Source organism: Gastrolobium bilobum, unplaced genomic scaffold (genome assembly GCF_033153095.1).
Source record: "Gastrolobium bilobum isolate Gb01-03AN ecotype WA unplaced genomic scaffold, APGP_CSIRO_Gbil_v1 utg2836, whole genome shotgun sequence".
NCBI lineage: Eukaryota > Viridiplantae > Streptophyta > Magnoliopsida > Fabales > Fabaceae > Gastrolobium > Gastrolobium bilobum.
Genome location: NW_026897502.1, coordinates 256,533 through 271,288, shown reverse-complemented (window position 1 = coordinate 271,288; position 14,756 = coordinate 256,533). Strand labels below are relative to the sequence as shown.

Sequence of the window (14,756 nt, the reverse complement as noted above, 5' to 3'; positions counted from 1 at the left end):
TTCGAACAGAAACAATATGTCTCGGTCTTCGGAAGAGAGGACACAAACAACAGGTTTTTGATATTATTATTAAAAAAAAAAGAAACCCAACCAAGAGAGCTGACCCGTTTAACCCGCGGGCTGGCTCGTTTTTGTCCAGGTTGGCTCAGGTCGGGTTGGCTCGGGTTGACAGCTCATTTATGCCAACCCAATCCGGCTCATTTTTGACGGGTTACGAGCCAACCCGACGGATTGACTCGTTTTTGCCAACCCTATGTGGGATCCACACTTTTATATTTTTTTGTCCATTTTCTCTCCTCCTTTATCTATTTCTTTTTCTTACTTAAAATGACACAATTGTACATCCTTTAAAATGATACACACTTTTCCCTTTATTTAAACATCATTTTTTACAAAAGTTTTTATTTTTTTATACTGAAGAAAAAAATAAAAAGTTAAAAGCTAACAGGATGAGTTTTTTTTTTTTTTTTTAAGATATATGTCAGTTTTTCATAATTCTCATATATATTTTTTAATTTTACTCTTATTTTAAACTTTAATTCACCAATTTATCATTTTGCTTATTTATCCTAATAACAAATAATTTCATTTTCCTCCTTTCAAAAGCCCAAAAACAATGTTATATAATTATCAAATAATTTTTAACTTCATTTTTTAAGCTCTTTTTAATTGTAACTTAAAAAAATGCCAAAGAGGAATATAATCAGAGGGAATCAAAATTGAAATATTCTTTCTATTTTAAAATATTAAATATTTAAGGTCTTGCACAATAATTAAAAGGCTATTAAATATTTTTAATTTAAAAAAATTATTGTCTATATTATGTATTTTATTTTATTACTGTCTTCTCATTTTATTTTGTACATATACCAAAAACTGAATATAAAAATTAATGTCCTTTTGATTTTTTAAAGTGACAAATATTTTAAAAAAATAAAAAATTTATAAGTTAAGAAGTATAGTTAGTGATAGTTATGTATTAATACTGTCCAATTACCTTTAGCATTTCTTCCGTGCAACATTTTCCTGCCTCGCTGTATATATGCTTCGTTTTGCATTTGTATGGCAACTTGTTTAGCCAACTTAAAAACAACTAGTGTTATAAAAATATTTGTTGATTGATATAAATCAATCAAGAATATTATAATTGACATATTTTAAACTTTTAATATATACGAACTTCTCTATTCATTTTAGTCAATTGTAATCATATAAAAAATGAACTTGTCATATTACCATTGCTTAATAAGAAAACAATCTTTAAATCCAAAGTCATTTTTATACTTTTTGCTAATTTAATATCAAAAATATTTTTCCTTCATATAATTCGAATAAACTAATAATTAAAAAAATTATAATTTAATCTGAATACACTAAGAAAGAATTCAATCTCATCCAATGACATCATGTTAAAAATTACTTATGAGATGTGTTGTTAAATTCATTAAATGATATAATAAAGCATAGTTAGATGATACTGTAATTTGTTTTTACACTGACGGTCTATTAAAATTAAACTCAAAATTTTAAGGGGTGGTTTGGTAGAGTAATAAATTTTAGATTCTCAAAAAATTAATATTGAAAATTTTATTTATCCATATTTGATAAAAGAATTATGAAAAATTTCTTTGAAAAATTAAATCCCAATATTTAAAATTGTAAATCAAAATCCCAGCAAAGAATACCATCGAGTGGATGATATTTTTGGATTCCCCTTATGGAAAAAATTTCAAAATTTGTAATGTCTAAAATAACCCTGCTTTAAAACTAAAATACTCTCTCTTTGTCCCCGTCTACATGTCCTGCAACTTCAGCATTGTAAATGGTTTTTCGGCTATTGGCCATGCACGTTCACTCATCGACACCGTAGTACAAATCGTCTAGACTGAGTAACCATTCTGGAAGCAAAGCAATTTGTCGCTTCCCACGATTTTGGCGCATGTTTCCACACCCTCGTACGTTACAAAACATTGTTCAGAATTTGTGCTTCATTAAAAACGTTCTTTCTTTTTAATGTCTTCAGTTTTTTGCGTTTGCGAAGGAGAACGTGGCAATAGCTGAGGGGATACCAAAAATATTGAAAAACTCGATCATGTTAAACCTTCAGCGTTGTGCACAAGCATTCGTGCCAAAACGTTGAGAATGTGGTTATCCTGTTGTACATTTAGCCAGAAAGTATACGGCGAATGCTAGAGAAAGCTCCGATCAACGGGCGGCAAAACATTTGGTAGTTCTTCCCCGACAAAATGGAGGTTCATTCTAAAAGTTAGTTTTGTAAACTCAACCCGGGAAACGCCCCCTAAAATTACATTATAAGACATTATCTCGCATGATTAATCTTTTAGAGTGTAACTTTGATGTATCCACATTGTAATATTTTTTATAGGAAAATGTAAGAATTATGTAATAGGACAGAATTTATTTTTTTCCTGTAATCACAAGTCTCATCAATGACGACGCCTCTTTCTCTCTCATTTTTTTTTTAAATTCATGGGTCCCACCAAAAATTGTGTCCGCAGGGAATTAATTTTATTTCCGGCTACATAACTCTTACATTTCCCTCTTTTATATTATCAGTAGATAATATATTAGTACTTCATTGGTGTTAGATTTTCTAATTAATAAGAAGTCAAATTTCCTAAGCAATTTAACAATATGTAAATAGAGGTAGTATTCTTTGACACCAGTGTCAAATTTGAAATTTAACACCTCATCTGAGAGCCATTAGGTAAAAAAAAAATCAATGGTGTCACATGCTTACAAATCAGAGTCGTTAATATTTTTTGATCTAATGGCTCTCAGATGAGTTGTTAAATTTCAAATTTGACACTGGTGTCAAAGGATCCTACCTCGTGTAGATAATATAATGTGAAAAAGTTTTGCAATAAATGTAAATTAAAATGAAGTAATTGATTACTAAAAAAAATGAAGTAATTGATATTTTTAATCATATTCTTTCAATGTCTACTCTCTTAAAAACAATTCTTCAAAAATTTGTGCACCTTTTTGGATTATACTTTGGAATAAATCCTTCATTGTTTCATTTATTTGTATCTTTAATTTGCTCTTCAAACTCACAACCTGCACAAGTTTATGTGCAATATGATTTTTCTAACTGCAATCAAGCAGGCCAAATGCTTTGTTAACTCACACGAAGGACGCAGCATTATGAAAAATCAATTTGGGGTCGTAAAGTACCAAGCAAGTTAAGCTATTTATGGTTCATGAAAGGATGTTACCTCATGCTGAAAATACTTGCCCGATCCGGGAACATACTACTCACATGAACCTCCACTATGAAAGCACCAACTATTGAGAATTGATTGCACATATTAACTATGGCTCTCTTTCTTAAAGTTCTTTTACATAATGCATGCCAATCACAAAGGATTCTTCACCATTTATCTTCTGGCTTCCCTGAGCAAGTATAGTATGACCCAATTGAGTAACGTGATATTTAATAACCCAAAAGTTCAGATATTACGGAAAAACGTAACGGATAGTACTTGAGTTGAGGCTACATAGAAACCATTTGGGACGTTATGTGCAATTTGAAGATAGGTATCTAGCACGAGTGTTTTTTATGGGCCGGGCCGGGCCGGGCCTGTCTCTACGAGGATGTATTGTAGATGTAACAGCAAGCCACGTGGCAGAAAATGCCATTTTTTTCTCTAACAAATATATTTCTGACTCTTGGGTCTTCCCAGTTCACACCTCACTCGCTCACTTCCTTCTCTTTCTGTCTCTCTCTCTTTCTCTGCATGCAATTGGCGTTGGTTTCGCCCCGCATTTTTGCTGGAAATGACGATCAAGGGCAAGGGCAAAGGCAAGGAGGTTGCCGGAAAATCTTCCGCCGGCAAGCGTAAGAACGACTATGACGATGACAAGACCGGCGGCCGCAAAGGGAAGAACCGAGGGGTCCTTCAGTTCTTCGAAGACGCCGCTTACGTTGAGGACGACGACGAAGACAGCGACGATAGCGATTTCAGCGATGGTATGAAATCGGAATCCCTTCTCACTCCTCCTCCTACTCGCACGTTTTCTTCATTTGTTGCCCTCCCTAGAAATGTTAGGGTTTAGGCCACATTTTAGTGTTTCGGTCAATTTTTTCGGTCCTTTCTTGTTCTAGATGTTTCTTCTCTGTTTCGTGGCTATATTATTTGAGAAATGCTTGAGTTTCTTCTAATTTCATCTCTTCCGAGTTCATTTTTTCATCACTAGAATTTCAGTGTTGTCACAACAACACCACCCTTGGCTTTTTCTGAAATTCTTCTGAACAGGATTTTTTGATGAGGACTTTGATACGTTGCCGATGGGCGAACCAGCTAAGGGGCATGGTAGCCTCCCATTTATCCCCAAAGAGGAAGTGATGGATGAAGAAGAATTTGATAGAATGATGGAGGAACGCTATGGAGAATGTTCTAGATTTGTCACATTTGCCGGAGATGAATTTGATGACAAAGCAATGGAGCCAAATTCCTTACATACCGGTGTTAAGGAATTAACTCCAACCATCTGGAAAGTCAAATGCACTGTATGACTCCTGAAGCATGGCTTTAGTAATTTTGCAAACTAAAATTCCAAGCATCACCTGCAAACATCCTCAATTGCTTCTCTTTTTTTTTCCATCCTTTGCGATGCTTTGCTTGCTGCAGGTTGGGCGCGAGAGGCTTTCGGCATTCTGTCTGATGCAGAAGTTTGCTGACTTGAAATCACTGGGTACTAAATTGCAGATAATATCTGCCTTTGCTGTAGATCACATCAAAGGATTTGTGTACATTGAAGCTGAGAAGCAGTTTGATATAAATGAGGTAATTTCTGTACTGGGGATTTTGATCGGTTTATTGATATCAATTACTTGTGAAATGTTTCTGCCACTGGCTAAATCTATTTTCATTTGCTAATTGCTACTAACTTACAATTTCAGGCATGTAACGGGATTTCTGGTATCTATGTTACTCGAGCGCAACCTGTTCCAAAAAATGAAGTTTTTCATCTGTTCTCTGTTCGAAGCAAAAGCCGTGAAATTTCTGAGGGCTCCTGGGCTCGCATAAAAAGTGGTCATTACAAGGGGGACTTAGCACAGGTATTGCACAAGGAAGGTTTTGAAGTTGTATTCTGCTTTCCAACTTGTGAGATTCTAATTCCTTGTGTCTATTATATTTTTTTAGGTTGTGGCTGTGAATAATACGCGCAAAAAAGTTACAGTGAAGCTTATTCCAAGAATTGATTTTCAAGCACTGGCTGCCAAATTTGTAATGAGATCTGCGTTCACATGACTTTCTCTTCTTTTTGTCTTTTTTTATTTCCTACAGTGCATCTGTTATCTATGATGATGCCGGTTTTCCTTTAGTTGCTGTTTGATATCTGCTGGTAGTATCTTTATTGTGTTATGTAATAGGGCTGAGTGTTTTGGACAAATAGATACTATAGAATCAGAGAGGATCCACTTTTGTAGTCTCCCATTCATGGAAAACTAACATTAAACCTGTTGATCTATTTGCGTTTAGTATTAATACATTGCATCCTGCATTTATTAAGCAATGCATTGTATCAAAATCACATGTTGCATTCATGAGTTTGTGAACTGTCATTTTTTCTGGTCGTTTTGGTTATATATTGTTATATTGACCTTGTAATCTAATGCATTATGGAAATTATTTTACACTGTTTAGTAGATTCTGGGAACTGCTAAAATTGAGATCAAACTCGTAAGTAGATGAAATTTTTTGTGTGTTGTTTTGTGTTTAATTAGATAAGATCATAAGACCTGGGAGTGAATGTAAAAGTCCCAGTGGTAATCCTTACCTAGTTATTCTGAAATAAAACTGGACTTGTATTACTGGTTGTGTTGTCTGTTTTGGAATGAAGCATGTAGTGCTCTTAGAGTGAGCTAAGTCCGATTTCTGTTCTTTGAGTGAGCTAAGTCCGATTTCTGTTGGCTGCTCTTTTGACTTTATTGTTTTTATCCTATGGCTTTGTACAAGATATAGATGGGATGATTACTGATGGGGGTTTTCACTCAATGTTACAGGGTGGAGGATATAGTCGCCAAAAAGCTGCTGTGCCAGCACCAAGATTAATCACCTCAAGTGAACTTGAGTAATAATGCATATTCTCATATCTTGTTCTTTTTCTCTGGATGATGTGTCTGATGTGATTGTTTTTCAATAACTCCACAGGGAATTCCGACCTCTCATACAACTCAGACGTGACCGTGATACTGGCAAGGTTTTTGAGGTTCTTGATGGCATGCTGCTCAAGGATGGATACGTATTCAAGAAAGTATCTCCAGATTCATTAACTTTATGGGGTGTTGTGCCAACAGAAGAGGAGCTGTTGAAGTTTGGGCCTTCTGAAAACAATGAATCAAATGATTTGGAGTGGCTCTCTCAGCTTTATGGTGACTCGAAGAAAAAGCGGGTTACAAGAGCTGATAAGGGAGTTGGGAAAGGAGAGAAAGGAGAGAGCTCATCCGGTTCTGGTGTGGTAAATGGTTTTGAACTGTATGATCTGGTGTGTTTTGGGTAAGTCCTTGTTTAACTTACTTAGCATTCATGTTACTATATGAATTACTTCTCTCTCTCTCTCTCTCTCTCTCTCTCACACGCTGTGCGTGCACACACATGCTGATGCATGCACATCCACCTCCTATACATGTATGTATTCCTTTTTGACAGATCTTTGCCATTGCAGCAAGAAGGACTTTGGTGTAATAGTAGGCATGGATAAAGATGATAGCTACAAGGTACAATATTCAGCTCATGCAATGTCATTTGTTACAAGCCTTTTATCTTGAGTGTCTGTTGTTTTTGGAAAGTTCTATTCTAATTTCCTTGTCTGTTGATTAGATTCTTAAAGAGAGTTCAGATGGACCTGTTGCTGTGACTATTGATCGGCATGAGATAAAGAGTGGACTATTTGATTTGAAACTTAGTGCTCAAGATCAGCACGCTAAGACTATATTGGTTAATGATAGCGTCAGGGTTCTGGAAGGTCCATCTAAGGTCTGATGCTTATTTCTAAAAAAAAAAAAAATCACTCCCCGTTAAACCCGACTAGCGAGTGTGGGGTGGAGGAAATCCTTGTACGCAGCCTTACCTTTGCATAATTGCAAAGAGGCTGTTTCCTGGATTCGAACCCATGACTTTTCAGTCATGAAGGAACAGTTTTACCACTGCTCCGGTTCGCCCCCTTTCTGATGCTTATTTCTAATTGGGAAATTTTTTAGCTGTGGTATATTTGGAATCTTCATCCCCTACTTGATGTTATAAAACAATTTTTTGTCATTTTGCAGGGTAGACAAGGCATTGTTAAGCATATCTATAGAGGGATTGTCTTTTTATATGATGAAAATGTGGAAGAAAATGGTGGTTATTTCACCTCTAAATCTAATATGTGTGAGAAAGTCAAGCTTACTGTTGATGATTGCAGTGGGAAGGTTTGAAATCTATCCTAGTATAATGCTAGGTTATGAACTCTCAGATGACTTCAGTTGAGGTTTTGATGCTCTGCGTATTGCTATATGCAGGATAGCGAACCGGCCCCTTTTGTCTTTGAAGACCAACCATCATCACCAACATCCCCACTTTCACCTAAACGACCATGGCAAGAAAGAGAAAAAAATCGTGAATGTCTGTAAAGATGCACGACTCCTTGACAAGTCTTTTAGCTTTAGATATGCATATATCTTATTTTCCTCAATTCAATAATTGTATATGCAGTTAGCCGTGGGGACAAAGATAATATGTTTAGTATTGGTCAGACCTTGAGAATTAGGATAGGTCCTTTGAAGGGATACCTCTGCCGTGTCATTGCTTTGCGTCGCTCTGATGTTACTGTCAAACTAGATTCTCGGCAAAAGGTTCTTACAGGTTTGTTTACGACTGTCTACTCTTGATTCTTGAAATACGAGATCATTAGTTATAACAATTTCCATGAACTTATGTTCACTCAGTTAAATGTGAGCACCTTTCTGAGGTTCAAGGGAAGAATACTGCCTCATCGACAAGGTATTTCTGACATTGGCAATAACTGAGTATACTACAACTACTTCTTACTAATTGCTTTGACTGTGTCTGTGAGTATTGTCGTGAGTTACTGTATGTTTGTTATATCAGCGGTGACCCAGATTCAAGTTCATTCAAGCCATTTGATCTGCTGGGTACTGAAGGCAGCTCTGGAGGTGGGACTCCCTTATTCTCTAATTTATTTTCGATCTCTTATGCTTCAGAAAAGAAAATTTTCCCTGTAAATTGAATGACAGTATCAATTAACATGCAAGGAGGTTACCTCTCCCGTATTCCGTATTCCATTTATGTTTTATTGAGACTTGAATCTTTAAATTTGGAAAGGTTGGATGGATGGAGCGGGAACATCCACTGGTGGTGGTGGTGGGTGGAATGCGGGAGGGACTGGTGGTGGGTGGAATGCAGGAGGGACGTCAGCTGAAAGGTATATATATTGCATATTGATATTAGTTAATCCACTTGTTTTTTCTCTGCTCTATTCAATTAACATATGTTCTGACTTCTGACTAATTAGTCTTGATGGATTTGGCTATGAAAAGGAAGGATCTCAAAACATCCACATATTGTTCAGTAATCTAGAAAATTATTTAGAAATTTGGGAAGGTTGGAGATATTGCTAGGAAGCATAGATGCAGACAAGGGACACATGGCACATTATGAAACAGATAGCACACAGCAAAGACATATATGTCAAATGTTTATAAGTAAATGTGTCAAGCATAACTAAATTATGTTAGATGTGTTTGTCATTTAATTTTCTGAGTGTTTTTCTGACATGGAACGTTGTCCCTTCAAAGCTTCTCTAATTGATATATGAAGGTATTACAGTGTTTGCTTTATTGTATTTATATCTTTGTATATTAAATCCTTGTCCTGAATCCTGATAATTTATAATGGCAAATATCTATTCTCTTCTTTTTTTCTTATTGATGATTAGTTTTTACATATTAAGTTGGTTACTTTTTTCCTTTATCTTGTGATAATGTTTTGCAGGAGTGAATGGTCTAACCAGTCTGCTCCAAGCTTGTTGGTATGTCTTGCACTATAGCACCAATAACATTGCGTGCCTTCATGTGTTTTGTGTGTGTGTGTCTTCCTCCTTTCCTGTCTCGCCTGTTGTTACTGTGTGTAAAACACATCCTTGTGTTGTGTGTTTTGTGTGTGTCTTCCTCCTTTCCTGTGTCGCCTGTTGTTACTGTGTGTAAAACACATCCTTGTTATATAACACATGGCATTTTTTACCCATTTACATCCATTAGTGTTTTATTTATGATTTTACTGCATTTTCATTTAATATTTGACTTATACTTTTGTTCTTGCAGAAGCCAGAGTCTACCTCAAATCCCTTCAGTTCTGATGGTAATGATTCTAGTACATAATGCCAAAACGTATGCGAATTGACTAAACAGAAAAGAACTTGGATTCAGAGTAGCCGCAGCTCTCAATAATATCTTTATTTAACCAAAAACAACCAAATACACTAGGGTTCACAACGCCCTTAAATAGACAATGAAAAGCCAAATAAAAAATAATTAAAAACTATGAAAACAACCCCGAAAACCCAAAAAAAATATCTTGCTCAGAAGGTCGATTCCAAGGGCTCGGTCAAGTTTGGGCCCATTCTGAGATAGTCACCCCAGGGCATTCAGTACAGATATGTTTAGCATCTCTGATTCTAGTTAATTACTTGTTCATAAATTGCCTCACTGTTATTGTAATGTGTAGGTGCAGATGATCCTGCTTGGGAAACTAAAAATACTTCAAATCAGAACTCCTCATGGGGTGCTGCAGTGGAGAACAAAATAATCGCATCTGATACAGATCAGTCTGGTGGCTGGGGAAATGGTGGAGGCAGCTGGGGTCAGGCTGAGCATAAAATTGGAAGTATGGGTGATGACAATCAGAATAGCAAATGGAAAAGTAAAGCTAATGATTTGGATGAAAATCAACCCTCAGGATGGGACAGTAAAAGCAATCGGAATACAACCAAAGCTTCTGAAGAAAAGTCCTCTGGTTGGAGCAGTCTGAAAATGTCAAATGAATGTTCAGCAACTGGATGGGGTCAAGGCAACGGTTTTAAAAGTGGATCAGATGATGGAGGAAACTGGAAATCTGGAACAAGTGGAGTCAAAGAAGTTGGAAACCCTGCTGGTGCTTCAAACAATTGGAATACTTCGATATCTTCTTCTCAAGTGAAATCTGGATGGAATCAGAAATCCACTGAAGATGATAAAGAGGAAAAAAGTAAAGATCAAGGTGGTTGGAGTGCAGGAAAAGCTTCAGATGGTTCAGCTGCAGGGTTGGGTCAAGCCTCTGGTTGGAAAGGGGGATCAAGTGCTGGAGAGAACCTGGATTCTGCCTGGGGATCTAAGAAGTCTAGCTCAAGTAATACTGGTTGGAAAAGTGGATTGACTGAGGAAGCCCAAGGTGGTTGGAGTGCAGGAAAAGCTTCAGATGGTTCAGCTGCAGGGTTGGGGCAAGCCTCTGGTTGGAAAGGGGGATCAAGTGCTGGAGAGAACCCGGATTCTGCCTGGGGATCTAGGAAGTCTAGCTCAAGTAATACAGGTTGGAAAAGTGGATTGACTGAGGAAGCCCAAGAAGGTTCTAATTGGGGCAAAATGAATATTGATTCGAGCGCTGTAGCTGAAAACCAGGATTCGGATTGCGGAAAAGCAAGTAATTGGAACTCTGTATCTGGTAATGCTGGTGGTGGTGGTCAAGGTAATGGTTGGGGTCAGAGAAGCAATTGGAAGTCTGGATCTACAAATGACTCAATTGAAAAAAAACCTGATAGAGATTCATCAATTAGGTGGGATCAAGACAATGGCAAGAGTGGTTCTGCTGATGGACCAAGTACCCCTTCAAATTGGGGTACCCGGAAATCAGGATCAAGCAGTGGGAATGGGAACCAGAATTCCAACTGGAGTTCTGGGTGTCCTGATGCTGGAAGTCACGATTCCGATTTGGGCAAGAAAACCAATTGGAACTCTGCACACTGTGGAAACCAGGCTTCTGATCTTAACAATAGCAATTGGAATTCTGGATCTGGTAATTCTAATCAAACTTCAAACTGGGGAAAGAATAGCAGTTGGAACGCAAACAATTCTTCTGGGAATGCTAGAAATGAAAACAAGGATTCCAACTGGAGTTCTGGGCATACTGATTCTGGAAATCAAGATTCCAATTGGGGCAAGAAAAGCAATTGGAACTCTGGAAACAATGGAAACCAGACTTCTGATCCGAACAATAGCAATTGGAATTCTGGATCTGGTGATTCAAATCAAAATTCCAACTTGGGAAAGAACAGCAATTGGAACTCTAACAAATCCTCTTGGAGTGCTGGGAATGAAAACAAGAACTCCAACTGGAGTTCTGGGCACACTGATCCTGGAAATCAAGATTCCAATTGGGGCAAGAAAAGCAATTGGAATTCGGGATCTGGTGATACAAGTCAAAACACCAACTGGAGAAGCAATAGCAACTGGAACACAGGAAATGCCTCTGGTGGTGTAAATGAAGGTCTAAATGAAAATTCTGATGATGGAGCAGGTGGTGGGAACTGGAGAGGTGGTTACCGTGGTAGAAATGGCTCAGACAGAGGTGGCTTTAGAGGTAGAGGCTTTAGGGGTAGAGGAGAGCGCGGGGGCTTTGGTGGCCGAGGAGAAGGTGGGGGCTTCGGTGGCCGAGGAGACCGCGGAGGTTTTGGTGGTAGAGGTAGGTCAGACAGAGGAGGTTTTGGTGGTAGATGGGGATCAGACAGAGGAGGAGGCCGAGGCCGTGGGAGGAGTGACCAGCCTGGAGGTTGGAACAACAGAAGGGATTCTGGTGAGCATGGGTCCTCTGACTGGAAGAAGGGGGGAGATAATGTTGAAGGATGGAAAAATAGTACTGGATCTGGGGCTTGGAACCAGGAAAGTAGTGACAAAGATGGGCAGAGCTGGAGCCAGGGAAATGCAGATAAGGAGCGTCCAAGCTGGAACCAAGGAGGTGGAACTAATAAGCAATGGCAGAGTGGGAGTTCAGCAAATGGTGGAGCCACTGATAATTGGAACAGCAATGGATCAAAACAGACTGCAGAGGCTAAAACTGGTGACATAGATGGGCAGAGCTGGAGCCAGGGAAATGCAAATAAGGAACGTCCAAGCTGGAACCAAGGAGGTGGAACTAATAAGCAATGGCAGGGTGGGAGTTCAGCAAGTGGTGGAGCCACTGATAATTGGAACAGCAATGGGTCAAAACAGACCGCAGAGGCTAAAGATGGTGCTGGCTGGACTTCCCATGGGGACCAGGGTTCTAGCTGGAAAAAATCTGGTGCAATTGAAGAGACCAATATTCAGGAGGGTGGAAGTGGTGGAACTGGAGACCGAGTTCCGAATTGGGGTCAATCAAGTGCTGCAGATAAGGGTCAATCATCTATTTCGAGTGAATCAGCAGATGGTAAGGAAGAAATAATGAACCAGATATATGTGCACCCAATTATCCTTCCTTTTTGATTTTTAAAAACAACCTGTGGTATTTTCAAAAGAAAAATAAAGTTACAATGCAGATGAATGATTTTAATTTTCATTCAAGTATCATTATTAATTAAAAGTTCATCTGCAAATCACAGTATCATTAATCTAATATTTTATTATTACAATTTACAAATACCAGATTTATTCTCAGCATAATTCGTAAACCTATGACTGATTCATAATATATAGGTGCAGCAGGTTCGTGGAGCAAGAGTACTGACGGGGGTAACAAAGGTGGATGGTAATTTCTAGAACGTGCTAGATGGACAAAAGAAGGAAATCAGGCGTTTGTAAATTACTAATGGCAAACTTTTTTTTTTTTTTTTTGCAAATCGGCACAAATCTGTCTGCTGGAATTTTATGTTTTATTATTTTTAACTATTAAATTACTGTAAACAGATCTTTTGAATGACAAATCCTTTCTGCCGTGTTATGTAATGAATGCTAAGAAATATGCTTATCTGAAATTGGATGCGTCGTGGTGTGTTCCTATGTACTTATGTTGCATTGTGTTCTATGAAGTGAATGCTGTAATGAGGTAGCTAAAAATGTATAATTTGTTTTTAGGGTTAGTTGATGGATGCTTAGAATCTATTTTATTTCTTTATGTTCTGAAATTGCAATAGAATTTTGCCAAGGGGATGTTTGGTAGGTGGATTATTTTTAGATGTTTAGGAAAGTGAGGGTGGGTTTTTTAGAATCTGTTTGGTAGTATATTGGAGAATTTTTTTTGGAAAAGTTATTTTTTCGGGATTCCGTTGTGTATATTTTTTAAATCAAAATATCACCGAAAAATATTATCTAGAGTTTGGTATTTCAAGAATTCGAGATGATGGGAAAATATGGATTAATTTTTTAGAAAAAAATAATCAAATATAGTATCAGGAATATTTTGGCTTATCAAATAATTTTTTGATAATATTTTTGAAAAATTCACATTTTTGTCATATTTTCAAAAATTGTATTTATTGGATAAATTTTTTTTCTACTATATCAAACGTTGTTGAGCTTCTGTAGTGTTGCTAGAATTAAGTTATTTGGAAGTGTACATGCCCAAAGGCCAAAACATTTCACTAATATAATGTTCTGAGTTTTTATTTTAAACAAAATTTCATAATTTGACATTTTATTACTTAAGCTCTCTAAGACAACTTGAACTTTACAACATACCCAAAACATTTTATTAATTCTTATGATTTTTAAGTTTATGATGTTCAGTGTTTTGAATTTTAACAAAATTTCTTTTTTGTTCATTGCAATATAATAAAAGTAACCAAATATGTCAACGGGGAATACATTCCTCCTTTAACAACAAAACAAAACCATATTCCTGCTGACTTATCGATAAGTGTGTAAGCATTTCCTTTATTTTTTAATTTTTGTTTAAAGGAGGGATGTATTTCCCTGTGTCAATATATACTTTTTGGCATATCCAAATACATAACTATTGTATATAAATATTGACTTTACCAACGAGTTTGCAGCAAGCTATTGGATGTTTGACAATATTGAAAGGTTAAAGATATTTTGAAGTACCAAAACAAAAGCTTAATTGTTACTTTTGGCAGATTTCAGAAAGAATAAAAAGCAAAAATGTTTTAAATCATTTACAATATAAGCATGTGGTATTTTTAAAGGAGAATGTTATACTTACAACCTATTTTACTTTACAATCTCTTACAATCTATATCTTAACCGTTGATTTTCGTCAATTAACGGTTAAGATTTTTGGCAATTAAATTTATTAATTAATTATTAATTCGCAATAAATCTTAACCGTTGATTAACGAAAATTAACGGTTAAGATATGAGTTGTAAGAGGTTATAAAGAAAAATAGGTCGTAAATATATCCTTCCCTGTTTTTAAATTATTGGTACTTTTGGCGTTTACAGTTTCTGTGTATTAAAAAATATTAACTAATTTTTATTTTTCATAAATTGATCTTCTGCACGTGACATCGAAAAGAGTATTGATTTTATGCACAATTTTAACAATTTTTCACTTATAATAATTTTTTTTGGCTCTAATATTGTGTTTTGGGTAGTAGTAATTTTTGGGCACGATAACCATTTTGGGCCATAATAATCTTCTTTGATTTCATTAATGACTCCAATTTTCTATCTGTCTTTGAATTTTCTCGCGTCCCAAACAGCTAAACATCCTATTTCCCCTTTACAAATTTTCCACTTTTTGCTCATTTTATTTATGTCA

At 36.5% G+C, this 14,756-nt stretch overlaps 1 protein-coding gene across 1 annotated transcript; it reads left to right on the top strand.

Annotated features, from left to right (window-relative positions):
- Positions 1 to 3,762: 3,762 nt before the first annotated feature.
- On the top strand, positions 3,763 to 12,967 carry LOC133307482 (protein RNA-directed DNA methylation 3). The gene is made up of 19 exons (XM_061507996.1): positions 3,763 to 3,994; positions 4,281 to 4,534; positions 4,656 to 4,811; positions 4,928 to 5,086; positions 5,172 to 5,255; positions 6,035 to 6,102; positions 6,183 to 6,527; positions 6,697 to 6,748; positions 6,852 to 7,007; positions 7,298 to 7,441; positions 7,532 to 7,634; positions 7,725 to 7,874; positions 7,958 to 8,012; positions 8,121 to 8,185; positions 8,355 to 8,454; positions 9,024 to 9,060; positions 9,353 to 9,389; positions 9,756 to 12,467; positions 12,734 to 12,967. The coding sequence occupies exons 1-19, from the start codon at positions 3,802 to 3,804 to the stop codon at positions 12,787 to 12,789; spliced, it is 4,926 nt and encodes a 1,641-aa protein (XP_061363980.1). The 5' UTR covers positions 3,763 to 3,801; the 3' UTR covers positions 12,790 to 12,967.
- Positions 12,968 to 14,756: the final 1,789 nt, after the last annotated feature.

Excerpts from the sequence above, each read along its gene's own strand:
- LOC133307482 (XM_061507996.1), top strand. The coding sequence starts at position 3,802 with ATGACGATCAAGGGCAAGGGCAAAGGCAAGGAGGTTGCCGGAAAATCT. Across the intron at positions 8,013-8,120 it reads AATACTGCCTCATCGACAAG|CGGTGACCCAGATTCAAGTT; the intron begins GTATTTCTGACA and ends TTGTTATATCAG. Across the intron at positions 8,186-8,354 it reads TACTGAAGGCAGCTCTGGAG|GTTGGATGGATGGAGCGGGA; the intron begins GTGGGACTCCCT and ends AAATTTGGAAAG.